The following is a 17,791-nucleotide window of genomic DNA, read 5'->3' as shown; positions in this document are numbered from 1 at the left end:
TTCCCACTGCCAAAGGAGCTTGGGGAGGGCTCCTCCTCCACCTCCTCTGTCTTGTCAGAAGACCCAGGGTCCTGTAGGGAAACACCACTGCTCTCTCTATCTCTTCCCTCCCTCCCCAACCCTCCCCTCTGTTCTCCAGGCTACACCTCTTACAATATATTTACCACTTCAACCTGGGGAGGCCACAGTTTCACCCTAGGGACAAGACCTGGGACACATGACCCAAGCAGAGCTCTCTGAGCCAAGCTATCTTCAGTGCTGCATTTAAGAAGGACTTGAAGTCACAGACTTACCACTTCTCCTTTTTCTCTTGAGCCAAAAAGGCGGGATGAGGAAGGGGACTTGGAAAACAAATCCTACTGATTTGGGGACAGTTCAGGAGCCTGAAGGGCTGCCTGTACCCTGGGCAGCCTCTCCTGGGGTTTCCAGGAAGCCAGTGTCCACAGCAATGAATGTGAGACCTTGCTGTGGCAGCAGCCTCAGGTCCCTGCCTCTCGCTCACAGGGGCTCATTTGTTTCCATGACATTGTTGCCTCACTTCAGGTAAGTCATGTCCCCTGTGTGACACTGACCATGCTGGGTGCCTACCAGTCTGGTGTGTTTATGAAGCAAATTCACAGGAAAAAAAGAATTGATTAGGAACGGCACTGTGCTTATCAACAGGAACCAGGGCAGAATGGGGCAGGGGAGAGCAATGAACAGACCTGAGAGCTTTGAATACAAGAAAGTGGCTGGGGATGCCTGCCGAGATCTCCTCTCCGATGCTACCTAGAGAGCTCTGTGTAAACCATCATGGGGTTCCTGTGGCACCTGCTCACAAGGAAATCTTCCCTACAAGGCGATGGGGTGTAAAGTTCCTTGCAAGAGAGCGGATAGGAGTGAGAGGCACATCAGAGGCACCATGTTACGTCAGCAACTCATGGACCCCTCAGCCAGGTTTCTCTAGCTCATTAAGATTGACAGCTGCAGTTCTGCTAAGCAAAAGTGGCGGGGGTGGGGGTGGGGGGTGAGGGGTGGGGGGGAGCAGCCAGGATGCCAACAGGAGGCTCTGTCCATCTGGACACCAAAGCAAGGATGATAGTCTCCTAAGTCCCATACATAAGGAACTCTGCTATGTTTAATTAAACAGAAAAAAAATTACAACAGCAAAATAATAAGTAGAGACGAGACAGATAAGCTCAAAGAAGTTAAGGTGGATGAGGGCCAAGGGCGTCTCACGCCCATCCTGCTCAGAAAATACCATTCAAAATACCAGACAAGCAAAGCCTCACTCTCTGAAACCGCAAACCACAAACGGAGCAGCCAAGAAGGTGACAAAACTTGCCTCTGGAATTCCCCATTATCCTGGATGTATCTGCTAAGGACACACACACACACACACACACACACACACACACACACACACACTACATTATGCCAAGATGGGCTTTCAGGATTTCTACACACACACACACACACACACACACTCACATACTACATTATGCCAAGATGGGCTTTCAGGATTTCTAGCAGATTCTTCTTAAAGCAAACCTGCTAAGAGGCAAAGGAAAGGAGGTGATTTCAAGGAAGGCCAGCTCTTCTTCATCTGTTTATAAGCCAAGAACCAGGGAAGCATGGTGCCTCCCTAAGACATACAATTTCTCTACAATGGAAAATTCCACTCGTCCTCCTCAGTTCTGCTTCCAAGCCTGCATGCGTCCTGTCTCACTCCCTCTGCAGACACGTGAGCCAGCTGTTTTGGTAACATTGTAACATGTCCACACTAGTCCTGGTTTTGCAGTTGCTACTGCCACTGACCATCTGGCTCTTTTCTTTTCTTTCAGCCTCTCTTCCTGTCTGTCAGCATGCCAGAGCCGAACTCCACGGGACAATGATTAGATGAGTACCTCCATCATCTCTCCGTCTGGGAACTCAGGCTTGTGCAACAAGCTGCTGACGCGGTTTCTGTGCTCTGATGACTTCCCGTGACCAGGGGAGTTCTCTGCCAAACAGAAGGCACATATCAGCAACCTGCTCTTCCACGGGTTCCCGTACCTTGGTTTTCTCCGCACTCTTTATTGTGGAGCCATTTCTAATGTCATGCCTTGCCCAAGAATCTCATACACCCTGGTGTACTCATGGGAGGCTGTGAGACTCTCTCAGTGGGAAGTGCAGAGTGGCTCCCAGAGAAGACAGTGTCTTAGGGGTCTGGACTGGGTAAAAATTAAGGAGAAAGCCAGCTGCAGACCTGACTCCCGCCTCTCCCATTTCCTGTCTGCCCAGATGTGAACAAGTGTCTCACACTTCAGTCACTGCTACATTGACTATGCCATGATGGATTGTCCCCCAAATCATAAGCCATGGTAAGTCTTCCCTCCCTCAAATTTTTATATGTGTTCTACCTACCCCCGGGGAAAGGTGGAACACACATATCACCAGGTCACTCAAGCTGGGTGCTCTTCTTCTGAAGCAACAAACTAAGCATATCTAGATATACATTAGTGCAGACCACCACTGGAACAGGGGAGGTGACTGGGCTTCCTGATCTCTCCAGGCATGGTAGAGGTAGGGGCCACATACCCTGTTTCTCCACAGTTCCTTTGGCAGCTGGATGTTTCAGGACAGGGCTGTTGGAAGGGGCAGTGCTCAGCCTGCCGCGGCTGGGGAGGGAAGCCATGCTGGGCCAGAAGAGCTCAGTGCTCTTGTCGGTCTGTGTGCTGCTGTCCTTGCTGCCGGTCTTGGCATGGGCACTGCTGGCTGATGTGGTGGAAGCCGGAGGGGAGAGTGCAGGCGCAGGTGTGGTTGGCAGCAGAGGGGCAGATGCCTGTCCCTGGTGCTCCTTCCCCAGAAGGAATCCTGAAGGCAGAAGAAACGGTTTTTCAAGGATAATCTGTTTTTCCTCGTTTCCTTTTGTAAGAAAACATCTTTGTCTTTCTAGATTGGGGATAACTTTATTTACACAATGATATAGTCTTAAATCCTTAATAAGTACTTGTGTGCATGCTCGATGAAGTGAGAAATACTCCTGTATCATGTGCCCAGTCCCATATAATTAAATATTTTATGGAGTTGGTATTTGTATTCTAAGTTCAAATAGAAAATCACGTTGGGCCACTGGGGTAGTTCAGGAGGAAAAAGGGTCCATTGCCCACCTGAATCCCATCTCATCACTGCCCAGTGATACTCCAGAGTTAGACACAGTAATCTAGTGGGAGGGGAAGAGATGGGATGAATAAGCCCTCCTGGGAGCTGCTCAGCAAGTAGGAAGGTGAACCCTACGGTCTCCATCAGCTCTTCAAGTCCATCATGCATGAGACGGAAAACCCTGAGGTCCTATGCAGGAGCCTGTAAGGGTGGTCTCCACCTGAACCCCCAGAGCTCCTCCTGTTTCTCTGACTGACGTATGGACCCGTCACACTAACAAGGAGGTATTCTGGTGCAGACAATATGGCCAGCCTTCCTTAGGCCTCAAGTCTCAGGCCTCGTACTGACCTGCTAAGTGTTGAGATAGAAGCCTGGGTGCCAGTGATATGTACCTGAATGCACACCACACAGATTCCTCCTACAGCAGTTTCCAGCAGAACTGAACAAATTCAGACTCCTTAACCAGGCCTGCCTCTCTGGGTTGGCAACTGTCCTGGTGATGGTCTTTGATAATCACAGCTCCCATCCCCATGTATCTTCTCTGGTGAGCTGAGGTTACAGGGGTCACCAGTAGAGGGACTTCAAACAGATGTTCTGGTTGAGAGTCTTTGATCTCCCCCACTCTGTGGGTTCATATGGAAGCTCTTACACCCTGTGGGACAATCAGCCAGCCCCCTAGGAGGCCCTGTGCTGGAGAACATTGACTCTGGGCATAGGAGAGAAGTGAAAATGTGTGCTGAGCCAGGGACAAGTGTCAAAGAAAAGACAGACCCCTGCAGTTGCTGGCAGGCAGGGTAAGGGGACAGGGGACTTGAAAGCTTCCTTTCCAAGCTCACTGGCCCAGCCTGTGAACAAGCACACTCTAGGACACTACTCCAACGAAGACCCACTCCTGGAGAATTCCCAGCATCCTGTCTGCGCAACTCAGGATGACCGTCATCCTGGACAGTGATCCTCCTGCCACACCCCTTGACCCCTTTCATGTTCCACAGGTATAGACACACCACAGAGCAGTGGCAGAGATGGTCCAGGAGTAACATTCTGAGGGACTCTGAGCTTGTCCTGTTAAGACATTTTATGTTGTTCTTGTAAACAATATTGACAAGAATCAATCCAAGCCCAAGAGCTCACACAAGCTTTGGAATCTACACAGTGCTCTCACGTATCTCACTTAACCCTCACTATCCAACAGGACTGGCTTTCCTCCCTCTTTGAAGAATGCATAAATTGGCATGAGGTAACTAACACCCCAAGTCCCAGCAGTGATAAGGTGGCCACCTCAGGGCTTCTATAGGTGAAGCTCTCCAGATCCTCTCTTCTATAGGGGCCTCTTCTCACCTATACTCCCCTTCCAGGTCTTCTCTTCCTTCTTCTCTTCTGCCAGTTGGCTGCTGGTAAGTGAAGTCTGGCGGGAATGTGTCCCGGTGGCCGCAGCTATGGATGGGACAGAGCGGGCAGGCCGCAGGCTGGAAGAGTCCGTCTTCCCAGCATCCTTACGGGATCGCTGCTGCAGGACCTTTATCATGGCGTCTTTCTCTATGATTTTGGCATGGAGGTTTTTAATACTGTAGAGCCAAACCAGGGAAGAACAAAGGTTTGATTAAAAGGCCAGATAGTTAGGGAACTCTGGAACACTTGACTCTGGGATATGGGGTGGAGAGCGGCAGAAGTGGGCAAGCATCGGCAATCTGCAAGTGTCCTAAGCTATGCTTTCGGTGCTTTCCAAAGTAGATCAAACAGTGCACCTCCCCCGGTGCCTCAGCAGATGGGGGGTTTCCAGGAGGGCCAAGAGAATGATGGTAGCCATCACATCAGGGGGGAAAGAGTGGAGGTGGGGATACCAGGGAAGCAGAAGCTCCGGCCCCAAATGAGGTAAACTGTGACTGCAGGGAAATTTCTACAGGGAAAAAAAAAAATGAAGAAATGGCTAGGTTCCAGGAGAGAAGATGACTTCCCCACTGAAGACCAAAGATGATAAGCAGCAAGCCTGGGGTCTTTCCATAACTCTAATAGATACTTGCTGATATTTCTGGCTCATTTGGGAAGCCCTGTCTTCCTATCAGCCCATGGGAGCCTTGGGACTGGAGTCCACCAGCATTCCAGTGACACCAGAACTCCTGCTGGAAACTGTGTGTACATCAGGGAGCACACACTGACTGTTTAAAGCTCTTTATCTTTAGTGGGAATAGGTAACTCTGGCTCCAAATCTCTAGACTGTGAGGGTGGTATTTCTTTTTCATCCTCAGCTCATAGTTTTGGGACATCTGAACTCTCCAGTTATTAGATAGCCTCTGTCTTCACTTTTCCCCTCCAGGATTGTTATGTGCAGTCTCTTGCTTAAGCATGAGATTCCCTTCTCTCCAGAGCAAGAGTCTTTGGAGCCCTTAAGCTCATGCCAGTTAGAACAGAGAAAAGCAGGAATGTGGGGAGGGGCTGGGATGGGAGACCAGCACCAGCTGGTATCGCTACTCAGATCTGGGGTCTTATGTGGTTGTCCTTACGTGTACTCCATGTCCTGACACCTCCTGTTGGCCTGTACCACCTCCTCATCCTCTGGCCAGATGTGGGCCTCCAGGGAGCTCTCCCCATAGCTGCCATTCCTCGAGTGGTTGCTGATGGTGGTGTCCCTAGAACACGAGACATGCTTTGATTCTAAAGCCCTTTCCTTGGTCTTTTTGTTGTTGTTGTTTGTTTGTTTGTTTGTTTGTTTTTCGAGACAGGGTTTCTCTGTTAGCCTTGGCTGTCCTGGAACTCACTCTGTAGACCAGGCTGCCTCTGCCTCCCAAGTGTTGGGATTAAAGTCGTGGCTTTCCTTAGTCTTCAATGCAAACAGAAGGAGAATGGAGGGAGCCACACTGGCTTTGTAACAGATGTGCTTTACCTTCTGGAGGAAATTAAAGACCCTCTTCTAGTCCAGTACCCTACCTCGGGGGTCAGTCTCCCCAGGATGGGAAACTCTGCAAATACTTCAGGAAATGTGAACCAAGGACAGCATGCTGAAAAGTGTCCCAGAAAAGCCCCCTGTCTGGCAGCTCACCCCAAATCATGGCCCAATTTTCTTTCTAAACTTACAGAATTAAGATTCTGTCTAAGGACTGCACTCACCAACATTCCTGCTTATTGTAGCTTTAACCCCATCAGAGACACTGCTTCTGCAGCAGATTGTTACAGAGACCTGCCATGAGCCAGAGTCCAAAGGATTAGTGGCTGTAGAGAGTAATCTCAGGGAACATCATGGAAAACTGGGCAGAAAGATGGAAAGAGCCAGGGGACAGGACTTCTGTGAGCTACTGTCTTCTGCAAATGTCAGGGAAGTGACACCCATGAACTCTCAAAAGCTATGGCCACCTGCACAAGACCAGTGCCCAGTCACCATTCTGGCATGGATGGTGAAGGGGAGACTCCACAAGATTCCATGCTTAGCTGAAAAAGTAGAGCTAGATAGTAGAGAGAGAGAGAGGGAGAGAAAGAGAGGGAGAGAGAAAGAGAGAGAGAGAGAGAGAGAGAGAGAGAGAGAGAGACAGAGAGACAGAGAGACAGAGAGACAGAGAGACAGGGGGAGAGAGACAGTGAGACAAAAACAGAGATAGAGACACAAAGAGGGAAAGAGGGGGAGAGCGACAGAGAGACAAAGAGACAAACAGAGAGAGGGAGGGGTGAGAGAGAGCAGAAGAAGAGGACATGAATTCAAGAGAGGAGTATGGAGAGGGGAGGGACTTGGAAGGAGGGATAGATAAGATAGTGTATTATACACCTGTGAAATCCTAAATAAGAAATGCCAAACAAACAAGAGAGACAGTATCTCAGGAAAACAACATTTAGTAAGTAAGATCCATGCTTCTTGTATCATCAAGGCTGTCGGCTAGGCCATGTGACCTTATAAGTGTGTGGAAGGCGCCCACACTTGGTCCCCTGACACATGGCGACTATGGCTTCTGCATTTGCTGCTGGCCTTGTACTTACTCTCAGCCTAGCTCGCTCTCCCAATAGCAGCTGAACGCCTACCTCTATGTATCCCCCATGTAGCTGCTGTTTCAGTATTTTGGGATTGGTAGCTACTCAGTATGTAGGTCTTTACCCTTCTTAATGACAGCTACGGGTGACTGAGCCCTTATTTCATGCAGGGAACATCGGAAATGGTACACCTGGTGTCTATTCTTACAGCCTGTTCACAGGTGGTGACTTCTAGGACACTGTCAGTGTAATGACAGAAAGGGACCCAAACTCTTCACTACACTCCAGCCTGGTTCTAAGTTTCAGTTGTCTTTATGAAGATGCATCATGATAAAAACAGGCACAAAAAAGAGCAGGGGTAAGGACATGACTAGAAAACTAAACAGTATGGCCGTGAAAATATCAGGAAAATGAATCTCAGAAAAAGCAAGCAGAATGCTTTGAACCACAGAACCACAAACACCCTGGGGCACACAGAAACATCCACACAGGGACTGGTAGCTAGAAACATTTCCCATCAAGTTACTTCGAAAAAATTCTTGCGGCACCAGAAGCAAATTTAAAAGTTCATGTCTGTGCTGCTGAGTAAGCCAGTAGGCACTTTAGTGAAAAACAACTAAGATAGCAAGAAACAGCTAAGAAACTCTGAAGGAACACTGCTCTGCTTTGAAGTCTGTGAAGTTTCAAAGTCTTGCCCTTGCCCCCCTCCCAAAAATCCAATTCAAATTCCAAGCCAAAGCTGTCAAGATGAATAAAGAAAGTGAACAGCAGTCTCTGAGTAAAGCAACCATTTTTATAAGAGCCCCCATCTCCCGTCTCAGTAAGGTTTACAGACAGCCCCTGATAGGAGGAGGGAGCGGGGTCACAAAACCAAGCAGCACTCTTCCCAAAGAGCTGTGAGCAAGTCTGTCCTAACTGCACATAGTCTCAGGGCCCTAAGAAGGGTTAGATTATCTAGGAAAAACCAAGGAGAAGGAGCTGCATCCCTGGAGAAGCCACCATCAGGCTAAGACTTTCCAGTGACCCCTCCTGCTCTCTGTAAGGGAATTCAATAAGTTCATTGGTTCTCCAGGGCGACCTCGGTGGAGTGCTATGGTTTGCCCTGGGAACCTTACGAGGAGGTGGTAGATGCTGTTCACATCTCCTCCAGGGAAAGAATTTTAGCAACAGACAGCAAAAACTGTTGGTGGACCCTATTGTTGGTTTAAAGATCGGTGCTTACAAATGTGACACATGCACCTGACTGGAAACTCAAAACTTAATGGCTGTAAACAGTCACTTTTGCCTGTTTCTCTGTAGCCAATCAGTGTGGAGATAAGAGCTTAGGCTTTCATACTTTCTCAAAACAGCTTGTGTTGTCCTTTCTCCCACTGCATTGTCAGAAAGGCCATGGTGGAATGACCAAGATTTATCTGTCTGTCTGTCTGTCTGTCTATCTATCTATCTATCTATCTATCTATCTATCTATCTATCTATCTTGTGTGTCCATGTCTGTCTGTCTCTGTTTGCCTGTCTGTCTCTGTCTCTGTCTGTCTGTCTGTCTATAGATGCATAGTATGCCCTGGAACTTGAGTTTTGGGTAAGTGGGAGTGGAACACTGTTTCACCTTCTAGAACGTTTGTGTGTGGTGTGGGTGCTGGGAGTGGAGCTCTGTTCTATCCACTAGAACTTGTGTATCATCAAGCAGCACTATGGTTTTAAAGATGTCTTGGGTTGGGCAGATGCCCAGCAATCGCCATGCAAGCAGGATGACCTGAGTTAGAATATCCAGATCCCAGGTAAGCTCTGAGACTTAGCACACGTGTCTGTAATCTCAACACGCCCCTGTGGTGACATGAGAGGCAGAGATGAGAGGCTTCCTGAAAGCTCTGGGGGTGGCTAGCCTGGTGTATTCCATGGGAAGACTGTGAAGAGAGAGACCTGTCTCAATCAAGGTAGGTGAACACCCAACGCCATTTTCTGACATCCTCTCCTACAATGTTCCATGACATGTATGGGCCCGCACTTATGTACACACACAAAACAAGTATTTAAAAAAATGGACATGAGTTAGGAAGGAGGATACAGACTAATAACTTTCCAAGTTTTAACTCTGTCATAGATTTTTTTTTTTTTTTTTGGTTTGAGTTGCAGATAAGTACATAAAACATATTTGATACTAAAAATATAAAATATAATATAAAGTTCCCTGGCTTTCTATTCTACATACCAATTCTAATTGTATAGAAGTTCACTTAGTGTATGGACTTTGGATCTGGTTAGCCTTTCTGTGTGATGTTTTTATTTGCAAGGCTTTTTGTTTGTTTGTTTGTTTGTTTTGTTTTGTTTGTTTGTTTGTTCGTTTTAATAATAAAGTGTATAAATTAAAAAAAATGTAGATACTGCTCCCTGGGAGAGTCCTCTCTGGACCTCCTTATGCCCCCTAAAATTTTCATTTGTTTTTAAGACAAAAGTTAGCTCTAGCCCAGGCTGTTTGTGAATTCCTCAGGGATTCCACTGTCAGCCACTGTGCCCAGCCCCATCTGTCTGAAGCCCGGAATCCCTGGGGTCACCTCTTACCTCTCAGCTGTGGCAGCGGCAGCCGCACTCATGGCAAAGTGCCGGATGGTGCTCTCTTCCAGGTACTTCTGCTCCCACTTGGTCATGTCGGCCTCCAGGGCTAGGATCCGCTCCTCCTTCTCCCGTACAAGCTCCATGAGGGCAGGAGCATTATATTCCGGGAGATTGACTGGCTGGCCATTTCCATGTTTCTGGAGATGTAGATACAATATCACGATGTTCTAAATGGGTCACAAGACTGATCACAGCCCAGTCTGCTGCTACCTGTTGAGCGACACTCAGTTCCTGCGTCCTGCACTGTCTCACATCAGCACCAGCCAGGCCAGGTTCCCTCTCTCTAACATGAGCGACCCTGATTCAGCGGGTCCCAGCCCCATGCCACCTCCATGTGCCTCCGTTTCATCTAACACCTACATGGCTTTATAGAACACATATTCTTCCAGTTTTGCACGCAGAGATTAGGGCCCTGCGAGACTGTATTCACGATTTGATGCCTCCAGCCAATGCGTAGCAGAGCTGGGTTTCAAATTCAGGTCTGGCTTCACATGGCATGTAAACCACGCAGTTAACACTACAATTGTGAGAAAGAGACTAAGTCCTGGCCTTGGGGTGCTTTCTCTAGAATTGCAAGGAGCCATTTCAGCCTGCCTTCTCTCGTACTGGGAGATTAAAAACAGAAAGTAGAGCATAGGAAGTAGAGGAAGATGCCCCAAACTACAGGTTCTAGCTGGCAGACTGTCACCTGGGAAGAAGGTACCAGGCCCTGCCCTGCTGGAGGCCTAAGACAGAGAAGCAATGAGGTGATACAAGGGAAGGTGAACATTTTTAAGGCAGGGGATGGCCATTCCTCTCTCAGTAAGAGGAAATAGAGTGCATGCTATTTGGATGTCTCCGGGACTGGGAAGAGTCAAGATTTAGACTTCTTCCTTAACTTGGGTTTACCTAACCCAACTTCCCCTTGTCCTGTCTTCCCTCTGACACACTCTGTCATCTGTTTTGGGGTGAGTAAGTTTGAGGGGGCAGGAGGCAGAAGTGTCCTGTGGTGTCATGCACCCTAAGCAAGCGTTCAACCACTGAGCTACAGTCTGAACCCTGTACAGTTCTTAACTGCAGCTGCAAATACAAGATAAGCCTAATATGCTTCCCCTGTCTTATAGATGAGAGAATTGAGTTACGCTGTTCATACTGGCGTGAGGAGGCATGGGGCAGGAATGCATGGAAGTGAGCTATCATGGGAGTGAGCTTGTCCAGGGGAGGAGCAGTGGGGTGGGAGGCATGCATGGGAGTGTATGTGAGGATCAGTATGTGATGTGCAGGGAATGAGCATGAATGGAGGCAAGCATGTGCAGGGAGTGACCATGTATGTTGGGGCATCAGTGTGCACATGGAGATCATGTATGTGGGCAGGGGTGAATGTGCCTAGGGGGTGACTACGTATGGGGTGAATGTGTTAGGGGTGAGCTTGTGTAGGGGTAATCATGTATGTGTAGGATGGATAGGAGGAGAGTGTGTGCAGGGATGGATGTGTGTGGGGTGAGCGTGTGTGTAGGATTCCAGTCTCATGGTCCTTCTTTATTTACAGTTGAGTCTATTCTCACAGCTCCCAGAGTAAAAGATCCACAGACAGGTCATCTAACCACAGGGATGGAGCATGTTGACTGGAAAAGCACATTCTTCCTGGCTCTAGTTCAGCTCACTTTGCCAGCCAGAGATCTTAAGGCCTACCATCTGGGTACCAGCATTGCCCTCGGTGGGGAGATGGAGGTCTCAGTAGCTGAGCAACAGAGACTGGCTGTTGGAGGACAGGCTCTGTCCTGTGCCGCCTGAGCACCCAGGAACCAGAGGAAGACAGGCCTTCCCTCACAAACCAGAACCTGCCATGGGGAAAAGACGGGGAGGCCAGGGATGAATTCTTCTTCATTTTTTGGAAACTGTTGGCAGCACTGTCTTCCTCAGCCAAGGGCCCTCTTCCAGAGGAGAATGCATAGACCAGCCATGCACTGGGGCTGAGCTGACCCAAGGGTATGCTTTCAAGTGCAGCCACGACCACTCTGCTCTACACAGTAGATGATTTCATGGAGCCTGCGGTGCATATCCCTGGCAGCTGCAGAGAGAGCTCGCTCATCTCCTTAGAAAGCCAAGCGAGCCTCAGAGCATCTGAGGCAGGAGCCTCCTCTGGCTTGCCTGAACCAGTATTTCCTGCAGGAATTCTCTTTGCTGAGACATGTTGGTGCCTGGGCTGGCTATGTTCCTGTCTGTGATTCCTCACAGCTGAGTTTCACAAGCAGCTGTCACCAGCAGAGAAGCAGGAGGAACTGCATCATGACCAGTTCATGGCCAGTCTTACTACAGGGGGCTCTGAGTTCTTTCCTCAAATAACTGATTGATCACTGTGACCCCTATTTTCCCTTATTTGCAGCTCCTCTTTGGCTCCCTTGGGTTAGCACTTTAGACTTCAGGGGAGCCCCTAATCTACCACTAGCCTTCTTAAGGGCTCTTCTCTGGTCCACTGCAGGCTCCCCTACCCTGAACCTCTTCCCAGGTGCTTGCTCTCCACTGACTATAGGAAGAAGCCACTCTCTCCATCTGGCCAATTGCCTTCCATAGTTAGGGCCATTGTTTCATCAGAAACCACCCCGCAGACTACTCCCTCCATAGCTGTACCTAGTTGCCCTGGCTTTGCAACACTTTCAAGGCCCTCTCTCTCTTTTACATGTCCTCCTCCTCTGCCTCCGTGTTTTTGTCCTGCAGGCCTAATAAGTCGATGTCCCCTATGTAAGGTCACCTAAAATGCATTCCCTACTTTCTAGTCTCAACTCAGAGACTCCAGTCCCTATGGAGGCCATCTAGGTGCAGAGTCCATTGGATGGCCCTCGGGAGGCTGCTGGGTAAATCTGTAAGCCATTCCATCTGATTCACCAGTCCCACAGCCCGTCGCTCACCTGCTGTGTCCTCAGAGCATCCAGCTCCCTCTCCAGCCAGGTCCGCAACCTGCGCTCCATCTGCCCTCGCTTCTCGCACGCAGACTGCAGCTGGGTCAGGGCCTGCTGCAGCTTCTCCACCTTCTCCACATAGGCTTGCTTCTCTCGTAACTGAGGGGAGACAGTGAAACAGTGTAGAGTGGACACCACTGACTACTGTAGTTGGGCTGGGAGACAAGCTGGAGACCCCAGCTGAATTGCAGGTGTGTGCACCACCGCTCTCCATCCTGCAGGAGCCTATGGCAGGAACAGCAAGGTGGCCTGGGGCTGGGGGTGGAAGGCCCTCTTCTGTGCCTGCACTGGGTCATGTGAACACCTCAGTCCTCTCTGACTCATTACTGGTTTATAATCGTAGCACCTGAAGCCATTGGAAAGGAGATTAATAAAAAGCTTTTAGTGTATAGAAATGCCTAGTCTCTAAAGTCTAATGAAATCCTAAACCAGAAGTTATTTACATTATCACAACCATATTTTCTACCTATGTATACATAGATCCAAAAGGGCAAAAAAAGATGAGGGAAAACCCTTGAAGTATTTGTCATGTTTACGGTAGACTAGCCATTTCTGCAAGAACAACAAGAAATTTATTATTTTCTTAATTTTCTCTACTAAATAAAAAAAATTTCTATAAAAAAAGCAATATGTGACAAAATTAATAAAAAAATACAACATGTAACAAATATGCTACAATTATTTCTACACTGGAGGAATTACATATGTACGCATGTTTTGTATGTATGTGTGCACACAGGAGCACCCATTTGTACATCTGCTGGTGAACAGAGAAATAGTCTCACTTCAGCAGTTTCTAGCGACTTTCTCCTCTGCAGCTGAGTAGCTCTCTGAAGGGACAGGAAGGATACAGGGAGCGCCTGCGGGAATGAGTAAGGAAGTGGAAACAATGTTAAAGGATTACATAAACACACCATCAGGTATGGATCTAGGGTCATGACCCGCAGTGCCAAGCCTAACCCTGAGGACTTAAAGCCCTGTCTGTTCTGGGAGTCTGGTTCATAAGCAATAAATCCAGGTGTTTTTCCTGCTTCCTGGAAATCAACTGGGGCCAAGAAATCAGGCCAAAACATTTCCTGGATCTGGCGCTGTGCAAGAGGACACCGGATGCTGTCTTCCTGTCTCTTTGCACCTGGTGGAACAGATAGATGCTTTATTAGTGACTCAGCAGTGCGCTGAGGCACTGTCACACAGCAGGCTGCGACATGCCTGGCTGGGCAGACTGCTGCTGAGGTAGGCTTCTAGCTGTGCAGCGGGTCTGCCATGAGCCTTGCCTACATCTGCTCACCCTACCAGAGTCACCACAATAAGACAGAGGCCTTCTGATTGTTCCAGGAAGCGACAGCTGTACCTGACTGTTGGATGATTTTCTCTCAGGGTGCTTTTGATTGTTTACATAAACAGGCTTTTGAGTGGAACCTGTCTACTAGGCAGGTTCCTGAGCTTACGGGCTCATTGAAGCAGATGCTTCATGTGACCCGCCAGGCATTCTTACCACTGCATGCAGCACTCTGAGGATGCAGCCACCATGAAATGTGTATGTCTATGTCTCTGCTGGACAGAGTGAGCAGTGCCAGCACCCAACAGGCACTCGCTGTGTAATGTTACATGAAGGAGTAGTGTCCCTGAGAATCTACAAGATCCTTGAGTGTGTGGAGCCACCCCTGTATCTGCTTCAACCTTAAGGCCGGCAAGAAGCATTCCCCAGTGAGGATGCTTCATGACAGCCATTCTATTAGCTGGCGTTTTGGGAGTACTACTGCACCAGGCATTTTGCTCCATAAGTGCATCTCATCTAATCTTCCTGAGGACAATAAGGAACAACATCCTATTCTACTTCCACACAGGGGATGAGAAAGCTGAAGGCAACGAGGCCAAATGACTTGGTCACAGTCACACAGCTGGTGTGCTGGGAAGCTTGTATGTCACGCTACCAGAGGCCTGGCTCTACAACCCTGTTAAACTAGTGCAAGGAGAATATTTTAAGACACTGAGGCTGAATCAAAACCCTTCCAAAGAAACCTGCATAACAACAGGGAGTACAGGGCTGGAAAGGTATCTCAGTGGTTAAGGGCACTGACTGTTCTTCCAGAGGACCTGGGTTCGATTCCCAACACCCAGATGGCTGCTAACAGCTATCTATGACTAGAATCCCATATGCAGACAAAACAATATGCATAAAATAAAATTTAAATTTAAAACAATAAAAGAACATGGAGTGGGAACAAAGCCAAGTACCTGAGTCATCCAGCCAAACACAGCCAAATACAGCCAAACACAGTCAAATGCAAGGGAAGCCAAGAAAAGACCATGACAGGGCTTAGAAATTAATGACAGGAACCATGATGGTTACCAGTCCTGTCAAGGTCCCATAAATGACTTTCACTGGCATGATGGCTCAGCGGCTAAAGATGCCCACTGTACAAGCCTGCTGTGCCAGCCTGCTTTGTGAGCCTGCTGTACCAGCTTGCTGTGTGAATCTGCAGTGCTAGCCTGCTGTGTGAGCCTGATGTGTAAGCCTGGTGTGTAAGCTTGGTGTGTAAGCTTGGTGTGTAAGCTTGGTGTGTGAGCCTGCTGTGCCAGCCTGGTGTGTGAGCCTACTGTGTGAGCCTGCAGTGGCAGCCTGCTGTGTGAGCCTGCCAACCTGAGTTCAGTCCTGGAATTCACACAAAAGTTGTCCCTTGAGCTCCACATGCATGCTGGGACAAGTGTGCTCTGCCCCCATGCATGCATAATACTACATTTTAAAAGGTAACAATAAAAGTCTACAACATAGAACTTTCTTCAGCTCCAGGCACAGAGAGGAGGCCTCAAGAAGTTATTTCACCAAGAACAATGATATGGGGGTATCCAGGCCTCCCTTGCTCAGAGCAGACCTCCTGCCTGAAAGGTCAAAGGGCATTTTCTATGACAAAGCAGATGCTCTTGGCTGCCACTCAGGATTATCCTGCTAGTATTAGCATTTGACCTTTTACACACGACTTGCAGGGATAAAATGTACCCAAGGGGCCTGGTCCTTGCTGCTCTCTGTGCCAAGGGCCAGGTTAAGTATTGATGTGTTCCTTTGCTGTCCTCCAGACTTCTGGCATCTACTTGCCAAGATGATGTGTGCTTAGGTTGTCCCCATTACAGACATGTCAGGCACCTCTTCAGGGAGCGACAAGCACAGCCCTGGAGGTAACACCTGTCCTCCTCTGCTTAGCTCAGAGTCCTCAGGGTGAGCCCCATACAGGGTTCTTCTGATTCCTCTGTTGGGGTTAAAGGGACAGTCAATGCAGCTACAAAGGAAAGCTAGAAAGTTGGCTTCATCATAAAGTACTAAATCATCATATCCAGGCTTGGGGATGTGGGGTACCACACAGTCAACCAGGAGGCCAAAGTGGGTGAGGTGAGTACCACTGCACCAGTCCTTTACCTTAGAATCAGGAGCCCAAAGATGGGGCACAGGGACTCTTTTTTAAAGACACCAGTGGCTTCTTTCTGGTCCTGCCAATCATTTGCAGCACTGGGCACCTACCTACCTACCTGTGGGCTCTTGGACGATGTTATTAATACCTGTCTCTCACATTCTGCCTGGTTCCATGATGGATAAACTTTTTATTCATTTGCATCTGGGTTGTGTCCCACAATTCTCTGACTCTGACTTGTAAGCAGCTCTGATTAAAGCAGTTGGGTCAGGAGCCACAGGGAAGGTCCTCTGGGCTCTACTCCTCCCCCACGCTGCCCTCACCTCTTCCTCCAGCTTGATCACTCTGGCCTGGGCATTGCTCAAAGCCTGGTCCAGGATCTCAATATGCCTCCGATGGTCCTCACTCGCTGTGCGCACTGCTGCCAACTCCTTTTCCAACTTTTCTTTTTCCTTCAAGAATTCTTTGTCTGGAAGGGAGAAAACAAACAGAGCGAGCCCCATCAGGAAGTGCTTGGCCTGGGGCTCACTAGCAGGCTACATCTGGCAAGGACTGAAGATAGAACCGTGCAAATGGCAGAGAGACGCTGCTGCTGCTGCTGCTTGGCAGTGGTGGAGGGTGAGTGACTGATGTAAGGACTGTCTTAAGCCCACCCTTAACTCTCATGACATGCTTCCATGGATCACATCTCAGTGGGAGAGCATGGTCTAAGCATGCACAAGTTTCCAGGATTGATCCCGGCACAGCAAGAAGGAAGAGGGAAGTATACACAGGAGCCAACAGCCCCCCCCCCAATTCTCCTGGACTCACTTTTCTACGACACTGACTTTAATACTCACAATTAAGTCCTGTATGATTTCATTTTATGCTCCCGACCTCCCCTGCTTGCATCTTCCAAGCCTCAGATGAAAGGGCAGGCACCCCTTGCAATAGTATTAAATTTCCCATTCAGAGAATAAAGCAAGGTCGCAAGAGAGGAGCTCTCCCACTGCAGCACGACAGGGGAGCTCTAGGGTCCAGCCTGACCACCTTCCTTTATGAAGGGCCCCAGATTTTCCTCTAGTCCCATCTAGATGGGATAGGAATTTCAGCTTTAGGAAAGCCGTTCTCCCATTAAACAAAAGAAGATGATCACAGGCCTTTGCAGGTGGGACTGTGACCTAGCCACCTCTCTCCCCCTTCCTGATCAGCCTTCCAGTGAACAGGAAGTCCGCAGTGTCACAGGACAAGTGCTTCTTATGGAAAATGCGTTTCTTGCTGCAAAAGCAGTATCTTCATTTCACACATGTATCATACAGATATGCTTTCCACAGTATGAAAATGCTGGAAAGAATCGGACAATGTAAGAATAAAGGAGCCAGGCTGGGTGGTGCAGGCCTGGGATCCCAGACACCTAGGAAGCTGAAGGCCTGACTGGGCTACGGTGACTTCAAAGCTAGCCTGGACAACTTGGTAAAGTCCTGCCTCAAGAGAAAAAGTAGAAGGCTGGCTGGAGGTTTGGCTCAGTCTAGAATCTGTATGCCTAGATCATAACCAAAAATAAGGAAGGAATTGGTTAAACTATTAAATCCTAAAGAAGCCACTCAAACTAGAGAAAACCATCATGATTAATATACAGGTTACTCTATCATCAACTTTACAGAGCCAGGGCCATCTGGGAGGAGGGGCTTTGACTGAGAAAAGGCCCTCATTGCATCAACCTGTAAGCAGGTTTATGGGATATTTTCTTAATTAATTGGTAACTGATGTAGGTGG

General features: G+C 48.6%; 1 protein-coding gene across 8 annotated transcripts in view; it reads right to left on the bottom strand.

Annotated features, from left to right (window-relative positions):
* Nucleotides 1-1,349: 1,349 nt before the first annotated feature.
* Amotl1 (angiomotin like 1) overlaps nt 1,350-17,791 on the bottom strand; it is a 111,174-nt gene continuing 94,732 nt past the window's right edge. For all 8 annotated transcript variants that reach the window (XM_076926046.1, XM_076926050.1, XM_076926049.1 and 5 more), the window contains 7 exons: nt 16,360-16,505; nt 12,579-12,728; nt 9,637-9,827; nt 5,625-5,750; nt 4,462-4,688; nt 2,560-2,835; nt 1,350-1,981 (listed from right to left, as the gene is read on the bottom strand). In XM_076926046.1, coding sequence (XP_076782161.1) covers nt 1,875-1,981; nt 2,560-2,835; nt 4,462-4,688; nt 5,625-5,750; nt 9,637-9,827; nt 12,579-12,728; nt 16,360-16,505 — 1,223 coding nt within the window. In that variant the 3' untranslated portion in view covers nt 1,350-1,874. The remainder of the gene's footprint in view (nt 1,982-2,559; nt 2,836-4,461; nt 4,689-5,624; nt 5,751-9,636; nt 9,828-12,578; nt 12,729-16,359; nt 16,506-17,791) is intronic.

The sequence above is a fragment of the Arvicanthis niloticus genome, chromosome 27 (assembly GCF_011762505.2).
Source record: "Arvicanthis niloticus isolate mArvNil1 chromosome 27, mArvNil1.pat.X, whole genome shotgun sequence".
Classification (NCBI taxonomy): Eukaryota; Metazoa; Chordata; class Mammalia; order Rodentia; family Muridae; genus Arvicanthis; species Arvicanthis niloticus.
This window is presented reverse-complemented; position numbering and strand designations above follow the sequence as displayed.